Below are 15,657 nucleotides of genomic sequence, written 5' to 3' on the forward strand. Positions count from 1 at the left end.
GTTGAGTCCGGCCAGCTGTTGATGATTGCACGCAGTTTTCATTTATTTGCATTGCCATTTTGATTGCGGCTGGAAAAATGTCATTAAAGTGTCGGCCATGGTTTTAGGTTTTATTTTAACAATTGTTTTTGAGGAATTTTTTTCTCAAGTCCCAACTATGCCAAATCTTACCATATTTGTGTCACCAATATTGTGCTTATATATTAAAGAAAAAAATACATGGTTTTTCCGTAAAGATTTTATGTTGTGCTATTTTATTTTAGTCTTTTTTTTTTAAATTCCAACAATTTGTAAAACAAGTAGATAAAAAAAACACCAAATTGAAATTTCCCATAAAAAATTATGTATAATCAGAACATTTTTTTATATTATTATTTTCGTTTTTATTTCCATGGTAACTTGATACATTTTGTATATCAATTGATTCATTTTATTAATTTCAATAAATAATTTATCTGTTTCTGTGGACATTTCCAGAAAAAATATACACCTTGTATAATTTTTAAAATAACTATTTTGCGATTAAGCCCCTTTTTGATTGAGCATTTTAACATGATTATTAATGTAACAAAAAAAATTAATGCTTTTCGAATACCACAATGTTATAAAGTTATTTGATTAAAAAAATTGCTAATAGGTTTTGCAAAGAGTAGGTAATTGTAATTCGTTTAATTTGTAGCCCAGTGCTTTTTACAAATTATTTCATCCATTACCATTTTTTAGGCGCGCGGAATTTTAATCAAATTTTTTGCACGATCCCAAAGTGAAATGCCCTTTAATACACCATTCGCAGTCCCCTTTTGCAGGCTTTAATTTCGCAAAGTTTTCGTTTGTTTTTAGCCCTTTCAATAGCTTGTTAGCCATTTTTTCTTTGTTCGCCCCTTTCATTATCGCCACCTCTATTTTTTTGACGTCGTCATTCTTCTGGTTGAAATTGCATTCGGCGAAATGAATGCCCGTTCCATTCCCTTCGCCACTTCGCAGTGCAGTGCAGTGCAGAATCGACCTCAAATGATGCATGCAATCGAGTGTAAATTTCTCCGTTTTATTATTTAATAACGTGGCCGGGGAAGTGACTTTTACGCTATCTATATGATGGTTACTGTCGGTGCGAGGCTCTCATATTTACGCACCACCCATCTCCGTTTTTTCCCGCCCCCAGTCAAGCTATATAAACAAATTGTCTGTGTTAAATGCAAGTGCAAATTGGACATCTGAAATGGCACCTTTGCCCGTGAAAAGGCAATAAGCGGGAAAGAGGAAAAAAAAATAGTTTTGCCAATTCAAAATATGTGTGAATTGAGGAATTTAAAGTTTATTTCTGACTTTGATTGGCGTTAAATAAATAATCTCCTCTCTGCTGAAAGCTACGCCGTAGGGTATATAAATCTCAGCATAAAATTCATTTGGAATTATGCAGGGGATTAAGGTAACTTTTTGCAAAGGGGCAGTGTCAAGGATTTCCCAGCCCAGTTCAGATCTTTTTTACACACCGTTTGCAGCTTAAGTGAGGTCTGGCAGCCTGGCAGCCATTGAAAGTAAGTGCACAGCGTACTTAGGCATTTAAGTAAATTTAAAAACTTGCTAAGCCCTGTAATGAAGCGATTTCCAGCAGTGCACAGCACTTAGGCCGCCTAGGAATCCAATGTTCTTGGGTATCTTGCTTTTAGGCAACGATTTTCGAAACTTTTATTAATTAGTTGTACTATTAAATCAGATGACAGGCCGACGGGCTTAGCCTTTAAGATGCCTTTTGCCCCTGCTAATGAGGTTTGTACATCACGGGCGAACCCCGGTAATGGCCCAACCATGTGCCAAACATCGATCCTAGCCCGAAAACAACTCCATTAGGGCCAAAACAGACACAAAGGGCTGTGAATGGAAGCCAAAGAGCCCACCTGCTGGTTCGCTATATTGTTGATGTGGGTAGCTGCGCTGGAATTAAAAAATTCTCAACAGAAAAATTCAATTATGCCTTTCATTTCTGTCACTGAGGTGGCCCGAGGCCTGTGTTCGCTTCATTTAAATAAAAGCCATGGTTGAAGCTGTGTAAAAATGATTTAAAGGCATGTTCGGCTTTTTATTCCATTTTAATTTCGCACAAAATGAATAGATTTAATTATAATTTTGGAATGACTAAGCCAAGCGGAAAAGAAATTTATACATTTAAATTTATTTTAAACATATAAACAAATAACATAATATCTTATTTTCATAATTTTATTTTGAGATGAAAATACATAATAAAGGATGTAAATATTTAAGTTGAGCGTAAGTTTAACTAAAAATGGTCAAATAACACTGTAATTATGATTTTTTAATAAATTTAAAAATATGTTTACTAAAATAATACAAACCTTTGTGAATTACATATTGGTGGCAGCAGACATTGAAAGTTTATACTAGAAAAAGTCGGAAAACCAGTTCAAATTCGAACCGTCGGGGAAAATATAATACTCTTTTGTATTATCAAACGAAATGCGAACTTGTGATTGGAGTCTATCGCCTATTGTTTATTGTTTATTGTTGGGAAAAATATGCGAAAATGGCTTTCGAGTAATAACTTAATTTAATTCTCCAACAATTTCTGTTAGAGCCTATACTAAATGGCGAGAGATGAAGCGAATTAGCAAGACTAAAAAATTCTAAACTGCTTTTTTTAAAAGTTAATGTTCTTCGCTGCTGATTATATCTATAACAAAATTGTTACAAGCGAACTTTCAATTATTGTTTTTGATTTTAAGTTTACTGGATTGTCGCTTGAATTGTGTAAGCCGAAAAGGTTCCCAAATGGACTAAAAAATTTTCAATTGACCATTCCTGATTGACTCTTTTGAAACAATATCAGAGTTTAATTTAAAATTCATGTTTAAGTCTGCGTGGGAAAAATAGAGCAAGAACTAATGACGCGCCGTAATTACTGCCTGCAAATAACTGCAATTATTTCCATGGAAGATGATGATGGGCTGCAGTCCGCCCAGTAGTAATCGCAGGCACTATCCTACGGCACACACATGCATATGTCTAATGCCCCATAAATCTTCATTCATTCGCTTCATCATGCAGGAGCCACGGGGCGACAATGTGCGCGTCATCAACATCATCGTCGATGTCGACTTATCCGCATCTTGCCGCACATTTGTTTCTCTTTCGCCCATTGTGTGCCCCACGGAGGCGTCATTTATCATTGGAGTCGCTTAGTTGTCATAATTCCACTGCTGCCGGGATGCAACTGGGTGCAGCCGGGCACGGAGATGATTCTTCACTACCCAGCCCCAGTCAGCCATCGACAAAAGTTCGCCTGACAGTCAATCGCCTCGAATGAATGGTCTGATTGCCATCAGACATTAAAGCCATGCATGGCATGTCCATACACACATTGCCTTGTTTATTGCCGTGTCTATTCAATTATAGCACCCACACAATGTCGAATCTTAATTTCCGCCGGAAATAATATCATTAAAAAAGTGCACTTTGGATCCCCAGCTCCATGCGTTATTATAATTGTAATAACAAAGGAAATGAGCTCGAAAACAACATCCCCATAATGATAGCCATTGTTAATAGTGAAAATGTCAACAATAATGCAATTTGAGCATTAAAGAGCACTTTTCGTTTATAAACATAATTAGTTTGGCCTCCCGTTTCTGTTTCTTTTGTAAAAACTCTATACCATATTGTGTTGAGAAATGAAAAGTTCCTTGTAATATATTGGTGGTCCTTAAACAAAATGATAGTTGAAGGAACATCCCTTGATTCTATACTGAACTTTATATTAAAAGGCTCAAATGTAATTTACAAGAAAATTGGGATCTTAAAATACACACATATTAATCAGTTTACACATTTCTCCATATTAGCCTGACCCCACTTACAGTAAATGAATATTGTGTACAAAATGTTTTATTTAAGTGAATATTAAATGCCATGAAATTGACCAAACTACTTAGGGGGCTCAACACCCTTTACTCTGTTTGGTAAAACATATTTCGTTTTCCATGCGGGTCCTCTTGCTTTAACAAATATATTTACCAAGGTGCGTGGCCTAACACGCCCATAAGCTGGTAAATATAGACAGACTCCAACCGAAGCGCAAACAAGTGGGAATATAAGTTCGTAAATAGGTGTATTTATGTATTTGCCCATACACGAATGCCGACTGCCCAGCCGCACCAAATAGGTAAACAGAAGTGAAATACATTTCTGAAGAGACTTTAGGCCATGCAATGCCCATTACCTTCAAGGAAGAGTTGTACGATTATCTAAATGATACAATTTTTTAAGCTTTCGATTTAATTTGCTTTTCTATAAATGTAGTATATAGTATGTAGTATAGAAAATATGTGTAAATCCAAAAAGTTTTGAAGTTTTGAAGTTTTGAAACCTTTGACATCGGCATATTTGGCCAAGAGGTCTTCTGGTTCCCTGGGATGTGGCAGGTAACCCAAAGATGGGCGTATTATATTTTTTCGAGAGACTCAAATAGTAATGTTAATAAAATTAACGCATACCTTAATGCATATTAATTGATGAGTATTCTTAAACCAATTTAATTTTGAAAACTCTACATTTTAGCTTTCTGGCCTAAAAAAATAGAAACTAATAATGTTTACAAAAATTAGTAGCACCATTTTCATGTAATTATTTGAAAGTCCTCAATTTAAGATTTTATTTTGTACCATTAAACACTGGGTACTGTTCATGTCCACCAAGACTTCTACTATCGAGCCCGCAATTTGTTTTTGAGCTCAAGAGCAGATCCGGGAAATACAGTATGCAAGCCTGTGTGTGTGGCCTTGCTGTTGCTGGTGATGTGTTTACCCTTTTTAGCATGAGTTGCTCTTTTTCAGTGGCTGAACGTGTAAATTTATAATTAAACGCCAACACTTTTTTTTTTTAAAGGCAGGGCTCAAAACTTGGACTTTGAGCCGGGCCAGAACTCCAGCCGATGCCGGCTGTTTCCGCCTTCGTTTTCAATTTTCGTTTACATTGTGTGTTCTGGCCATTCCGGCATTGTGTCCCTTTTTGCTTTGAAATCTTTCGTGTAAGCACTTAATTAGTGGTAAAAGTTAAACAGAAACCGGCGCAAACATGCCACATAGAAGGAATGAGACCGAGAACGAGAACAAGAACAAGAACAATAAGAGCAACTGGGTTGTTAGTCCCATCCCGCAAATGGGATGAATTTATTTCATTGGAGGCAGATTAGATTAAATCGTACAGGCTTTTGCATTTTGGCCGGCCGAAGGTGGGTATGGGGACCACATCGCCAAGTAACTGGGCCTTTACGCCCACCACTCCTGCGGTTTTCCGGGCAAGTGCCAACGCCAGTGGTTTTGCCCATTTATTTATGCGATAGTGTGGGCCAGTCGGGAAGACACTGCTGCACGGGGGTCAGCAAACATTATTGTTAATAGATGGCAGTTTTTTGGCATGTAATTTATTTTTATCAAGCTAATAATGCTTTTTAATAAGTGCCTTGTTATGCAAAATTTCCTGGCATACACAATGGGGTACTTTTATGGCCCAGATGCATGCTTAGAGATGATGGACAGTGGGTTACTCAAAACTTTTCGGCGACATATGTAAGTTTAAACTCATAAAAATTGTGTTGTAAGAAAAAAGGATTTGGGAGAGAAAATGTATAACTTATTTATATAAGTAGATTTCATTTTAGGATATGATAGTTTAACTAAAAGAAGTTAAATTATATTAAATTTAGTGTGGATATTTCAAAATCTAAACAGTTTCAAATGTATATAAATATTTTCTTATTTTAAACAGTGTTACGAAATCTCTTCTTAGGAGTACAAAATATTTAAACATGGGGGTGCCATAAAAATCACTTTAAAAAATGTCCGATAGTTTCATAACGAGTTTCGACATTTATATGTTTCATTCCATACTTTTAGACACCTTTACAAATTGTTTGAAAGTGCCTCCAGATTCTGTTTTAATTTTGGTTTACACTTTATATATATTTTCGAGCCTTTTGAAAAGGTTTCCCCTGAAACTTCCACAGTGCCTTTCGTATCCAACTCAACTGGAACTCACACAACGTAATGATTTGTATCTCTGAGCCATTTGCACGCATGCAGCAGGGTCGAATTGCAGAGAAGAATACTCCACCGGCACGCTCCTCTGCACAAATAAAATTATGCTCAAAAGTGACTTACGTACAACTCCCTTGTTCCCTCCGCCTATTTGCTTGCGGTGCTTAATTAACTTTCGCTGTGTAATTGCTCTGAAAACTTTAAAACGATAAAACTTTTTATGAGCTGCCGTTTTGGACCGTTTGACTTTTGTCTGCCAAAATTGCAATATGAAAATGTAGCTTCGCATACAGCCGAATACAATTAAAGTTGAGAAACGAAACGCCCGCACATAAAATCGGGGCCGGGCAGGTCTTTCTGCCCGTCACAGCTGACGTTCCGCATTGCATAAATGTTTGCCTTTGATGGCAGCAGGACGAAACAACAAGGATCAGGGAGCAGGGAGCAGGGAGCATGGAGCAAGGAGCTGAGCCCGACGGACAGACAGGTGACAAGTTGGACTTTTTCGTCGCTTCTGTCTCGTTTATTGCGCCCCTGCGGTTATTTCTCCGCAAGCAAACAACAATGGCAGCGGAAAAAAAATCCAAATCGACTGGACTCCGAGCTGGTAAACTTTCTGACTTGCCGTGCTAATGGTTCAATTTATTTACCCGAGTTACCCGGACAGTTTACAAAATATGACAATGACGACAGGAGCAACGACAGGAATTCAAGTTGCCACGAAACTATTTTCAGATTTTAATTGCAGCCGCTCACGGAGTGCCGAGCTAAATTACCTTCAAACTTTATTTGGTTTTCGTTTTGAATTTGCACTTAAATAGCTCGCAAAACAATGGGGATGGCTAATTAAAGTCGCTGCATACTTTTGAAAGGGCCAAAATTGGAAGGTAAATAGGTTTTTGGAAATTAAATAAAGTTTTTCCTGCTGCATTTGCATTATTTCCACACAGTAGCGTTTTGTTTAAAATACCCTGCTCGCTGATCTAAATTCAATGTAATTACATTAAGTACACCATTTGTCAGTGTCCTAAACCACTTTCAAATTACCGGCAAAGTCAGCTGAAACATGTATCAATCAGTGCGATTTGCGTTCGTCTGGAAAATATTTGCACACAATTAAGCGAGAGGCTGGCTGGTGAGTGTGTTCGGATAATTTATGATTTCATTTAAGCGACTCAACTGCGCGTAATTATGCGAACTCACAGCCCAGCACACACGCACACTGCGGTGCCTGATAATCGCGCATACGCCCCGTGTGGCTGGCGCAGCAAATTAGAAAGCGTAACGTATTGTTGTTGACCCACGCGACCCGGCCAACCCTTGCTCTTCTAAAGCGATAGCCAATCTTTTTTCCATGAACGGCTGGCAGGCAGTCAAGTGGCGCAGGTGAGGTCAAAGATCGGCATTAAGTATACGCCGTGGTATGCCTGGAACGGCGTCTGGCTGGCTTATCGAGATCCGCTTAATTCGAAATGCTTTAGCTGGCACTGCGTTGATTAGACTTTCCGTGTTTTCATGTCGAGGCAGAAATTAATCGAAATTAAATTAGGTCCACGCACATTATCGAGCATTTAACGATGTAATGATTCAACAAAGGGCATTTTCGAGTAATATTAACTTACACAATTACAACTCTGGTGAAAGAGAAATTTTAATAATGTGCTGGAAAATCGATACATTTCAACAAAAAAAAAAGGCAGGTGGGTACAGTAAAGGTGGTTAAAATCAAGTTTTTTATTTCAACAAAATACATTTTATTGTTTCTCACTGAGAATTTCGATATATATGGTTACAAATCGTTCATATATCTATAACTAAATTGAATCCAAATTAATTGTGACCGTTTTGTGTTTTTTTGCTGATGGCGTAATTTAAATTTTTTTCTTTTTTTAACGCCTGCCGCTTTAATGAGAGTTAGGTTCAATTAGTTTTCAAGTGTTTTCACAGTGAGAAATATAATTAGCTAATTGCAATAACAGAACATACCCCAATAATAATATTTGCATTCTGAAATAAACGATGCAATGAATTCTGTGTTTGTTATCGCTAAATGTATGTTATTATCGGGCGTAATTTTGTTTAATATTACATTTGATAATTACTTGGGCACCATCTTTTATTTTTGTATCGTTACATAAATATTTACGCTAGGCATAAAAATTAGCATTAAATGTAGTTGTAGTTGTAGTTTAGTTTACTAGCCCGATGGGAAACCACTGCAGTTCTGAATAAATGCAGAAAGTTGAAATGTTTCACAAACATTCCAAAAGTTTGATAACCGAACAATAAAGTTTGGGAGGGCGAAGGCAGAAATATGAACTAATCATTCCTCACAGTTTTCCCATCTCTCATATATCGGATTTACACACATACATACATATGCTTAACTATGAATTCAGTTTTATATACAGGATGTTTAAAAGTGGCAACTACTTAATTATCATGATTCGACCGGAATTCGATGCTGCTCCAAGTGGCTGGCTGATGCTGGTGCTGATTTTGCGTGCAGCTGGCTATAATTGATATGCAGTAAGTGTAAATTCGAGCAGGAATCGCGACAGCTCTTGCTGTCCCAGTGGCAGCCACCAGTGAGCCATCGCACCACGGAACTGGCCATCATGGCCACTAGCACTAGCACTAGCCCACTGCTGCGACTACTGTGCATCGCTCTGCTCTTCTGCATCGCTGCGGGACTCTCGTCTGTGGAGGACATCACAGGACATCACAGGACATCACAGGACATCACAGGGCATCACAAGAGAGGAAGAAAAACAGAAAGTGTGGTTATATATCAGATATGCTTCGGCTGAGACCAGTGACCGCTCTTACCATTGATGACATTGACCACCACGCTGGCCGCTTCCGCTGTGGTCGGCATGCACGTATAGTTGCCCGTGTCCAGCAGCTGAGCATTGGCGATGCGTAATCTGGAAAACATGGAAAGCAAAGCACAGAGAAGCTTAAAGCAAACGTGCAGCTTAATTGCGTCAACTTGGTCCCCTCCCCGATTAAATCAACTTCATCGATCAAAGCCGGCATACCAGCCATGAAGCAAGTGGAAATGCTCGCACCCGATGGCACGTTAAATCCCCCCCAGCATTCCGGCTGGCAAACTGCGGGAAAATTCCAACACTCAAAAGTTTAACGCTCAATTGCCTGTTGAATCAGGATTATGAGGACTTCGTTTCCCAATTTCACAAAAACGTTCCATTCTATGTAGAGCAAATTTTTTTTAATTAACCGAAAATGTTAAGAATCTTTTCCATTCTATAGAATATATGCTCTAAGCTAAATAACATTTTTATAACACTAAATATATCACATTATTAAAACTGCAAATTTCATAGAAAAAAATGAGCATGAGCATAAAATTGTAATAATAAAATCTCTTCTAAGCACAGCTCATAATTCGATTTCAGTTTAAATTATCGTCATATCATCCTTTAAAAATATACCTAAATAAAATTATTTTGTTTTATTATTTTTAAGAGTTTGTACTCAACTCTCTCATTAGGCACCAACTATAGTTACAAAATATAGTAAGAAAAATAGTCAGAAATTTTCAAAATGCTTTGATTAAATAATCTTATAAGGAAGAAAACTAAATTGGTACACTAAAAGAATTGAAGTATAAAATGTGACTCTACTTGCTTCTTTTCCAGCTTATACAAAATTTATTCACATTTATTTTCATTATTTTTTGTATGTTCGTAACATAAAAATTATTATTACAGACGTGCATTATTGACTCTTAAAGATATTTAAATGATTTTGATTTGCAAATGCGTTTAATATTTCTTTGAAACATAGTTAGTTGCAAGTCAATTCACGTTTTCAAAAGGATAAAGAAACAAATGCAATTTACAGAAAATCTGTATATTAAGGCGATGTTTGGTTTATCTTCATATTGAAAATAATTCAAATTTTCAGGTTAAGCAAAGCTTTAATCATCGGTTTTCCCCAGTGAAGGTATTCAAGCCCATTTGTTTGCCCCCAATGCTCACCTGCTCTGCAGTTTCTCCGCCAGCGTGGACTCCATGGAGATGCGCTGCAAGTCGATGGCTGCGTCATTCGGATGCGCCACGAAGGGTGTGAGGATGTAGGGGCCGCGGTACCAGTAAATTGGCCCAATATCCTGCGCGGACGTCGTCGGCTGCTTGACGAGGCATGTGAGTGTGACGCTGCTTCCCACCTTGACGTACAAATCCGTGGGGCCGGCAATAATCGCCTTGGCATCTGGCGGCGTTACTGCGATTCCATAGTCGGATCGCAATGGAACGAGCACGAAATTGATTAATGGCATTTGTGGGCGCTCCGACACCCTCCAGGCCCCAATTATGAGGTCGCCTGGTGGGTGGCAACTGCATCTAATCATGCGTCCGGCAAACGCAGATTTCAATGGGTCCCAATTGATTGGGTTGTGAAGGGGTTGTAAGCGGTATGGGTATGGGGATAGGTAAGTGTTTGGTTTAAGTAGGGGTTGCTTTGAATTGGGTGGAGTGAATTGCCGGCAATATTCCAATAAAGCCAACATGCAATCCCAGCCCCCAGATGTACATGTGCTTGTGGTGGAGCTGCATGCTCGACCGGAATACCTCCAAGGCACAGAAGCTGGAGCCCAGTTTTCGACTGATAATGAGCAGCTACTGGGTAAACTGAGGCCGAGTAGTACATTCAGCTTCCAGAGCTACCAGCTCTGACTTTAATACGACCATAAAGTTCAAGAGCTAAGACGGCTTGGATTTAACATGTTTTGCCAGGAGCAAATGAATTTCATTTCACAAATCAATAGAGTTGCAATATTTATTATTGGCAGATTCATAATGAAACAAAATAAATATTATTAAATAGTTGGTACATCATGCATACGACACAAAATTTGCATAATCAATGTTGTAAGTCAGATGTCTTGTTATTAGAAATTCTCAACTTAAATTGAGCTAGCAAAGTAAACTAGTAAAGAAAAAGCCTTTACAAGTTTAAAAAAAAAAAATTAAATAAGTTATATAATTAAAATTGACCGTTAAGGGATATCCAAAATTAAAATATGTATTTTTCATTGATAATAAATACCAAAATAAAAGTCAGTGCAGTTAGTCGTAAGATGTATATATAAAGGCTATACAATATTCACAAATTTTAATTAACCATTAACTGTTAGAAGATGTTTAAAATATTTATATGATTTTTCCGTTTAAAGTAAAACTCTGTAGAAAAACTATTAATTAATTATTATTAGTATTAAAAAATATGTCCCTGTGATCGTTTAATTTTGTATAGTTAAATTCTTTTGTACCTTTTTACACTTTTTTGCCACGTAAGATATCAGGACTTAAAGAAACATTTTTTGTGCTTATAATTTTGATACCGTAATCCCCTGAGGCAGTAAAAGTACAAAGTTTTCAATGTTCTCGAATCAAATTTTCATTCTTGGGTGAGCAACAAATTTTATAGTTTTTCACAGAAGCAAACAATTTATTCCTCGATCGTGTAAAAAGCAAAGACCAAAATTAATGAAAAAACTAACGCATAAAAATTTGTTGGGTTTTTTGATGGCTTTGGCTTTTGGGAAACTTGCCTCCGCCACCGACTGTTCGGCTTGCCATATCATTGACCCATTGTTTGTCGATGAAGCTGTTGGTTTTGGCTGCTGGTGGTCTCGCATTTTACACACATTTTAAGTGTTGTTAGCCGGTTGTTATTGTGAGCCAGCCGGTGGGCCGTTCGTTGTTTGAGTATTAGGAGCCCCAAATGCGGACTTGCCATTAAATGTTGTGCCCTCACACGGATATGTGTGTACGTGTGGCTTTTCTAATATTGGCGCTCGGTTGTCGGGGGTGGGGTATAAGCCCGGCAGCTGCCGCAGACAGAGACAAATGTGTGGGACAGGACCTCCGCCAGCCTCCTGTTACCACTACCACTTCCCCGTTATAGGCACTGAAAATTGGTTTAATGTTTTTTCCGTGCGTCGACCGACCGTTTTTGGCCAACACAGCAGGCAGGCGGCAGCCAGTCAACAAAGTCAAATGTTGACGTTGTTAATGATGTGCGGGTGGGGGGGGGGGGTTGTACCAGAGGGCCAGGCCAACTCGACCAGGAGCAGGAGCAGGAGCAGGAGCAGTGGGCCATGAAAGCGTATTGCGGGCACCCAAACAGCGCTGGATTTCCAGCGCACTGCTGTGGATTCGGTGGCGAGAGAGCGATTCCGTTAGTTAGTTAACTTGGCATTAGTGGATCCCATTGACACCCTCGTAGATAGCGTCTTAAATGCCATTGACTTTTCCAAGTTCTGAGATTGGAAATTTGAGGTATAAGCACGCAAAACTGTTTACTATTTTATACAAAGGTCGACGGGAACATTTTCCTATCTTATTGTGTAATCTTAAACATTAAGATGCCCTTAAAGAACTTTTAGTCTTTTCTAGCTTTAGAAATATTACATTTCTTTATACAAATATTTTGAAATAATTAAGAATGAGAAGAATTATAAAAAATAAAAGAAAGAACGTTTATCTTAACATTGTTGGTAGCATTTTTGAATAAATAAAAATTTAAAAAAAATTTAGGTACCCTATTATCGCATTATATGTAAAAAACATTTTTTTTTTATTGGAGTGGTATTATAAATAGAATGTATTAAAAGTGTAAGCCTAAAAAAAATATAAAAAAAAACATTTTGAACTGACTTATTCATTTTTAAATTTCTTAAATTATTTTTTTAAATAAACCAATATTTTAAATAAATTCAATTATTTACTGACGTTTCTGAAAATGAAATATTTAATAAAAAAAGATTCAACAGCTAAAAACCACTACAATTGATATATAAACATTTGGGCGCATTTTAATTAAATAAATGTTGTATAAGGTAATTCCGGCATAAATCAGACGAAAACATTTCCGGGGATGCTTCACGTGACTCGCGTGACGACAGCGCAAATATTTTTATCACGATTTCAACGCAGTCAAGCGCTTCTGGCGGTGCAAATCATTAGCATAAATTCCTTAACTTGGCAGTGCGAGTCGCATGAGTTTTGCCTCATCCCAGGCAACAACATGGCTGTCAGCTTCCTGTCGCCGATGAACTGGGTGCCCCGAAAGGAGCAAGGCAAAGGATTACTACATCCGCAGTGCAGTTCCCGGGCGGGCAGGATGTTTTCCACCGCCAGGTTGCAGGCGAGCAACTGCGGAAGCTGAAACGTTGATATGACTTCGCCTTTTGATGAGATTTACACTCCTTGACTTCAGTTCGTTATAAACTGGAGGCATGCAGCTCGCCGGTGGCAGGCAATTTGTTACTGGCAGTCTCTTATCCTTTATCAGCGTGGGTAGACACCCATTTGAGATGGATTTTCAAGCGATCCTTAAGCGAATTATATGTGTTACTTAACTGATGGAAATGTAATCATAAATATCTTCCAAATGAATTCAAAATTGAATGTTAAATATTAAAATTAAATAATAAATCCCAATATTAAATACGATGCACATTAACTGGCATGAGTTGTAATTTAAATTATAATATTAAATTAATTAACTAATATTAAATACAATGCATATAAAATGGCATGAATTAATATTTAAATAGTAAGAGTAGCAATGTGATACATTAAATAAATTCAATAATTTTGTTCGGATTTCCAAAACGATATGAAAACAAGGTCTAACCAACAGCAAAATGTTAATATAATATTGAAAAAAATTGATGTTTTTTGTTATTAAATATGGAAAAAATTAAAAGAAACAATTGATGCATTAGAAAACAAAATAATACGTTAAGTATAGCAAAAAATCTCTGCTAACTGCAGAATATATTTACTAAGGAAACTTTAGCAAATAAAAATTGATACATAAGGAAAGTGTGTTGTGAATAGATTAATGTTGATATTTTTCTCTGTGTAGATTAGGGTTATTTGCGAGGAAAACATTACACAATAACATCGAAAAAGAAACTAAACCAATCACTGCCAAAGTAGCAAACTCCTCCCGATTATTTCAATTAACTTTCACGCTGGTCAAACAAAACTTTCTTTCTCCTTTCCCTCCGACGCCAAGGACGACAAACGAGGAGTCTAACTGCGGGGGACGTGGAGCGTCGGGCTTTGGACGCCGGAGATTCCCTCCATAGAATGCTTCCTTGCTCGCTTGGCTGCCCGGGCACGGCGAAAAAGTTTCAAATCAATTTTACGTACATGAATGAAACATGAACGTGCATGCTTTGTGAAGCAATTTATAGCAACACACAGCCACAAACAAACAGGGTATCCGTATCCGTATCCTAACCCCCGACTTGCGTCGAATCGCAAGCGGAAATCCATTGTAGAAAACTTGTGAAATGGCAGAACAATGAGGCAAAAAGGGGCTATACGGGGTGTTTGAGGGGTTCACCTCAAGGCAGGGACGTCGAAAGGGGGCACAGCACACACCCGCACTCCCTGGTGTGTATTACAACAGCCAGCATATGAATTTAGTATTGAATTTAAATGCAAATTGCGTTTGCATGCAAAGCGCGTAGAAAAATAGACAAGCCGGAAATCTAGGGGTACGAGGGGTAAGGTGAGGGGCTTGGCAGGTGCCAACAGTTGTTATTCTGTAGTCTGACCTACAGTCGACAGCCAAAATTTCCACTTCACCTTTAAAACTTAAACCCTAACACTTGCAAATGCCCCTATGCATACTAAAAACGAAAATATTTGATCAATTTGTTTGCGGTTATTTTTACTTCATCGAGACTCAGGTGTTTTGGGATGTCTGTGTTTTTTTTTAGTTTTTCTGTTTTTTAAAAGGATGCTTAGTAGAAAGAATTATTGAAAATATCTAGGTTAACGAAAAATTAAATTTAATAAAAATTAAAATAAATTTAAATAGTTTTATAATAAATTTTTAAAAATTTCTTTAAATTTCAGTGATTATATTAAAATTTTTATTTTTAATTTTAAAAGTCAAATCCACTTGTATGTTAAACGTGAAATTTATAACTAAATATTTTTAAGGTTCAGTTAAGTTAAGTTACGTTAAGATAAGTGGAGGGTTAGTTATTAACATTAATATTTTTACATTTACATATTGGATGGCAAGACAAAAACTTTGAATAATTTAAAGTCCCGAAAACCTATATTTTTAACATTTAACTTAAACTCCCCATTTCGGATAAATATAATTATTTCTAAGTTGTAAATTCATAAAAGATCGACTGCACACTTTTTTTTTAGAATCAACATCTTCGAGAACTGCTCTTAAACTTTTCTTTTGACATTAAATTTAAAAAAAAAAAAAATTCTCAAAAAATACTTGTTTTATTCTATTTAAAAATTGTTAGCGAATGTGTTCAGTTTTCCTGCCCTTGTTTAATCGGCAAGTGATATATCTTTCTCGTGGCAAGAAATCACAAGATGGCAAAGATAAACTATTATGACATACGGGCCAACCAGCCATTGCCATTGCCACATTGCGAAGGAGGAACTTTTTCCCGCACCCAATGCAGCGACGCCTGTAGAACTTGCCAAGCCCCTCAGAAACTAGCAAAGTTTACGGCCAATTTACAAAGCCCTTCGCCGGAGAGAAATGCAGAGTGTATAAAAAGTTGCCATTGCAGGTCGTGCGA

The 15,657-nt window shown here is 37.3% G+C and overlaps 1 protein-coding gene across 7 annotated transcripts in view; it reads right to left on the reverse strand.

The window, feature by feature from the left end:
- Nucleotides 1-7,753: 7,753 nt before the first annotated feature.
- LOC128261800 (hemicentin-2) overlaps nt 7,754-15,657 on the reverse strand; it is a 49,280-nt gene continuing 41,376 nt past the window's right edge. For 4 of the 7 annotated variants that reach the window (XM_052995667.1, XM_052995670.1, XM_052995668.1 and 1 more), the window contains 3 exons: nt 10,058-10,301; nt 8,883-8,980; nt 7,754-8,753 (listed from right to left, as the gene is read on the reverse strand). In XM_052995667.1, the coding sequence (XP_052851627.1) occupies nt 8,494-8,753; nt 8,883-8,980; nt 10,058-10,301 (602 nt within the window). In that variant the 3' untranslated portion in view covers nt 7,754-8,493. The remainder of the gene's footprint in view (nt 8,754-8,882; nt 8,981-10,057; nt 10,302-15,657) is intronic. The other 3 variants (XM_052995664.1, XM_052995666.1, XM_052995665.1) reach the window with 1 other exon arrangement.

Source organism: Drosophila gunungcola, unplaced genomic scaffold (assembly GCF_025200985.1).
Source record: "Drosophila gunungcola strain Sukarami unplaced genomic scaffold, Dgunungcola_SK_2 000001F, whole genome shotgun sequence".
Taxonomy (NCBI): Eukaryota; Metazoa; Arthropoda; class Insecta; order Diptera; family Drosophilidae; genus Drosophila; species Drosophila gunungcola.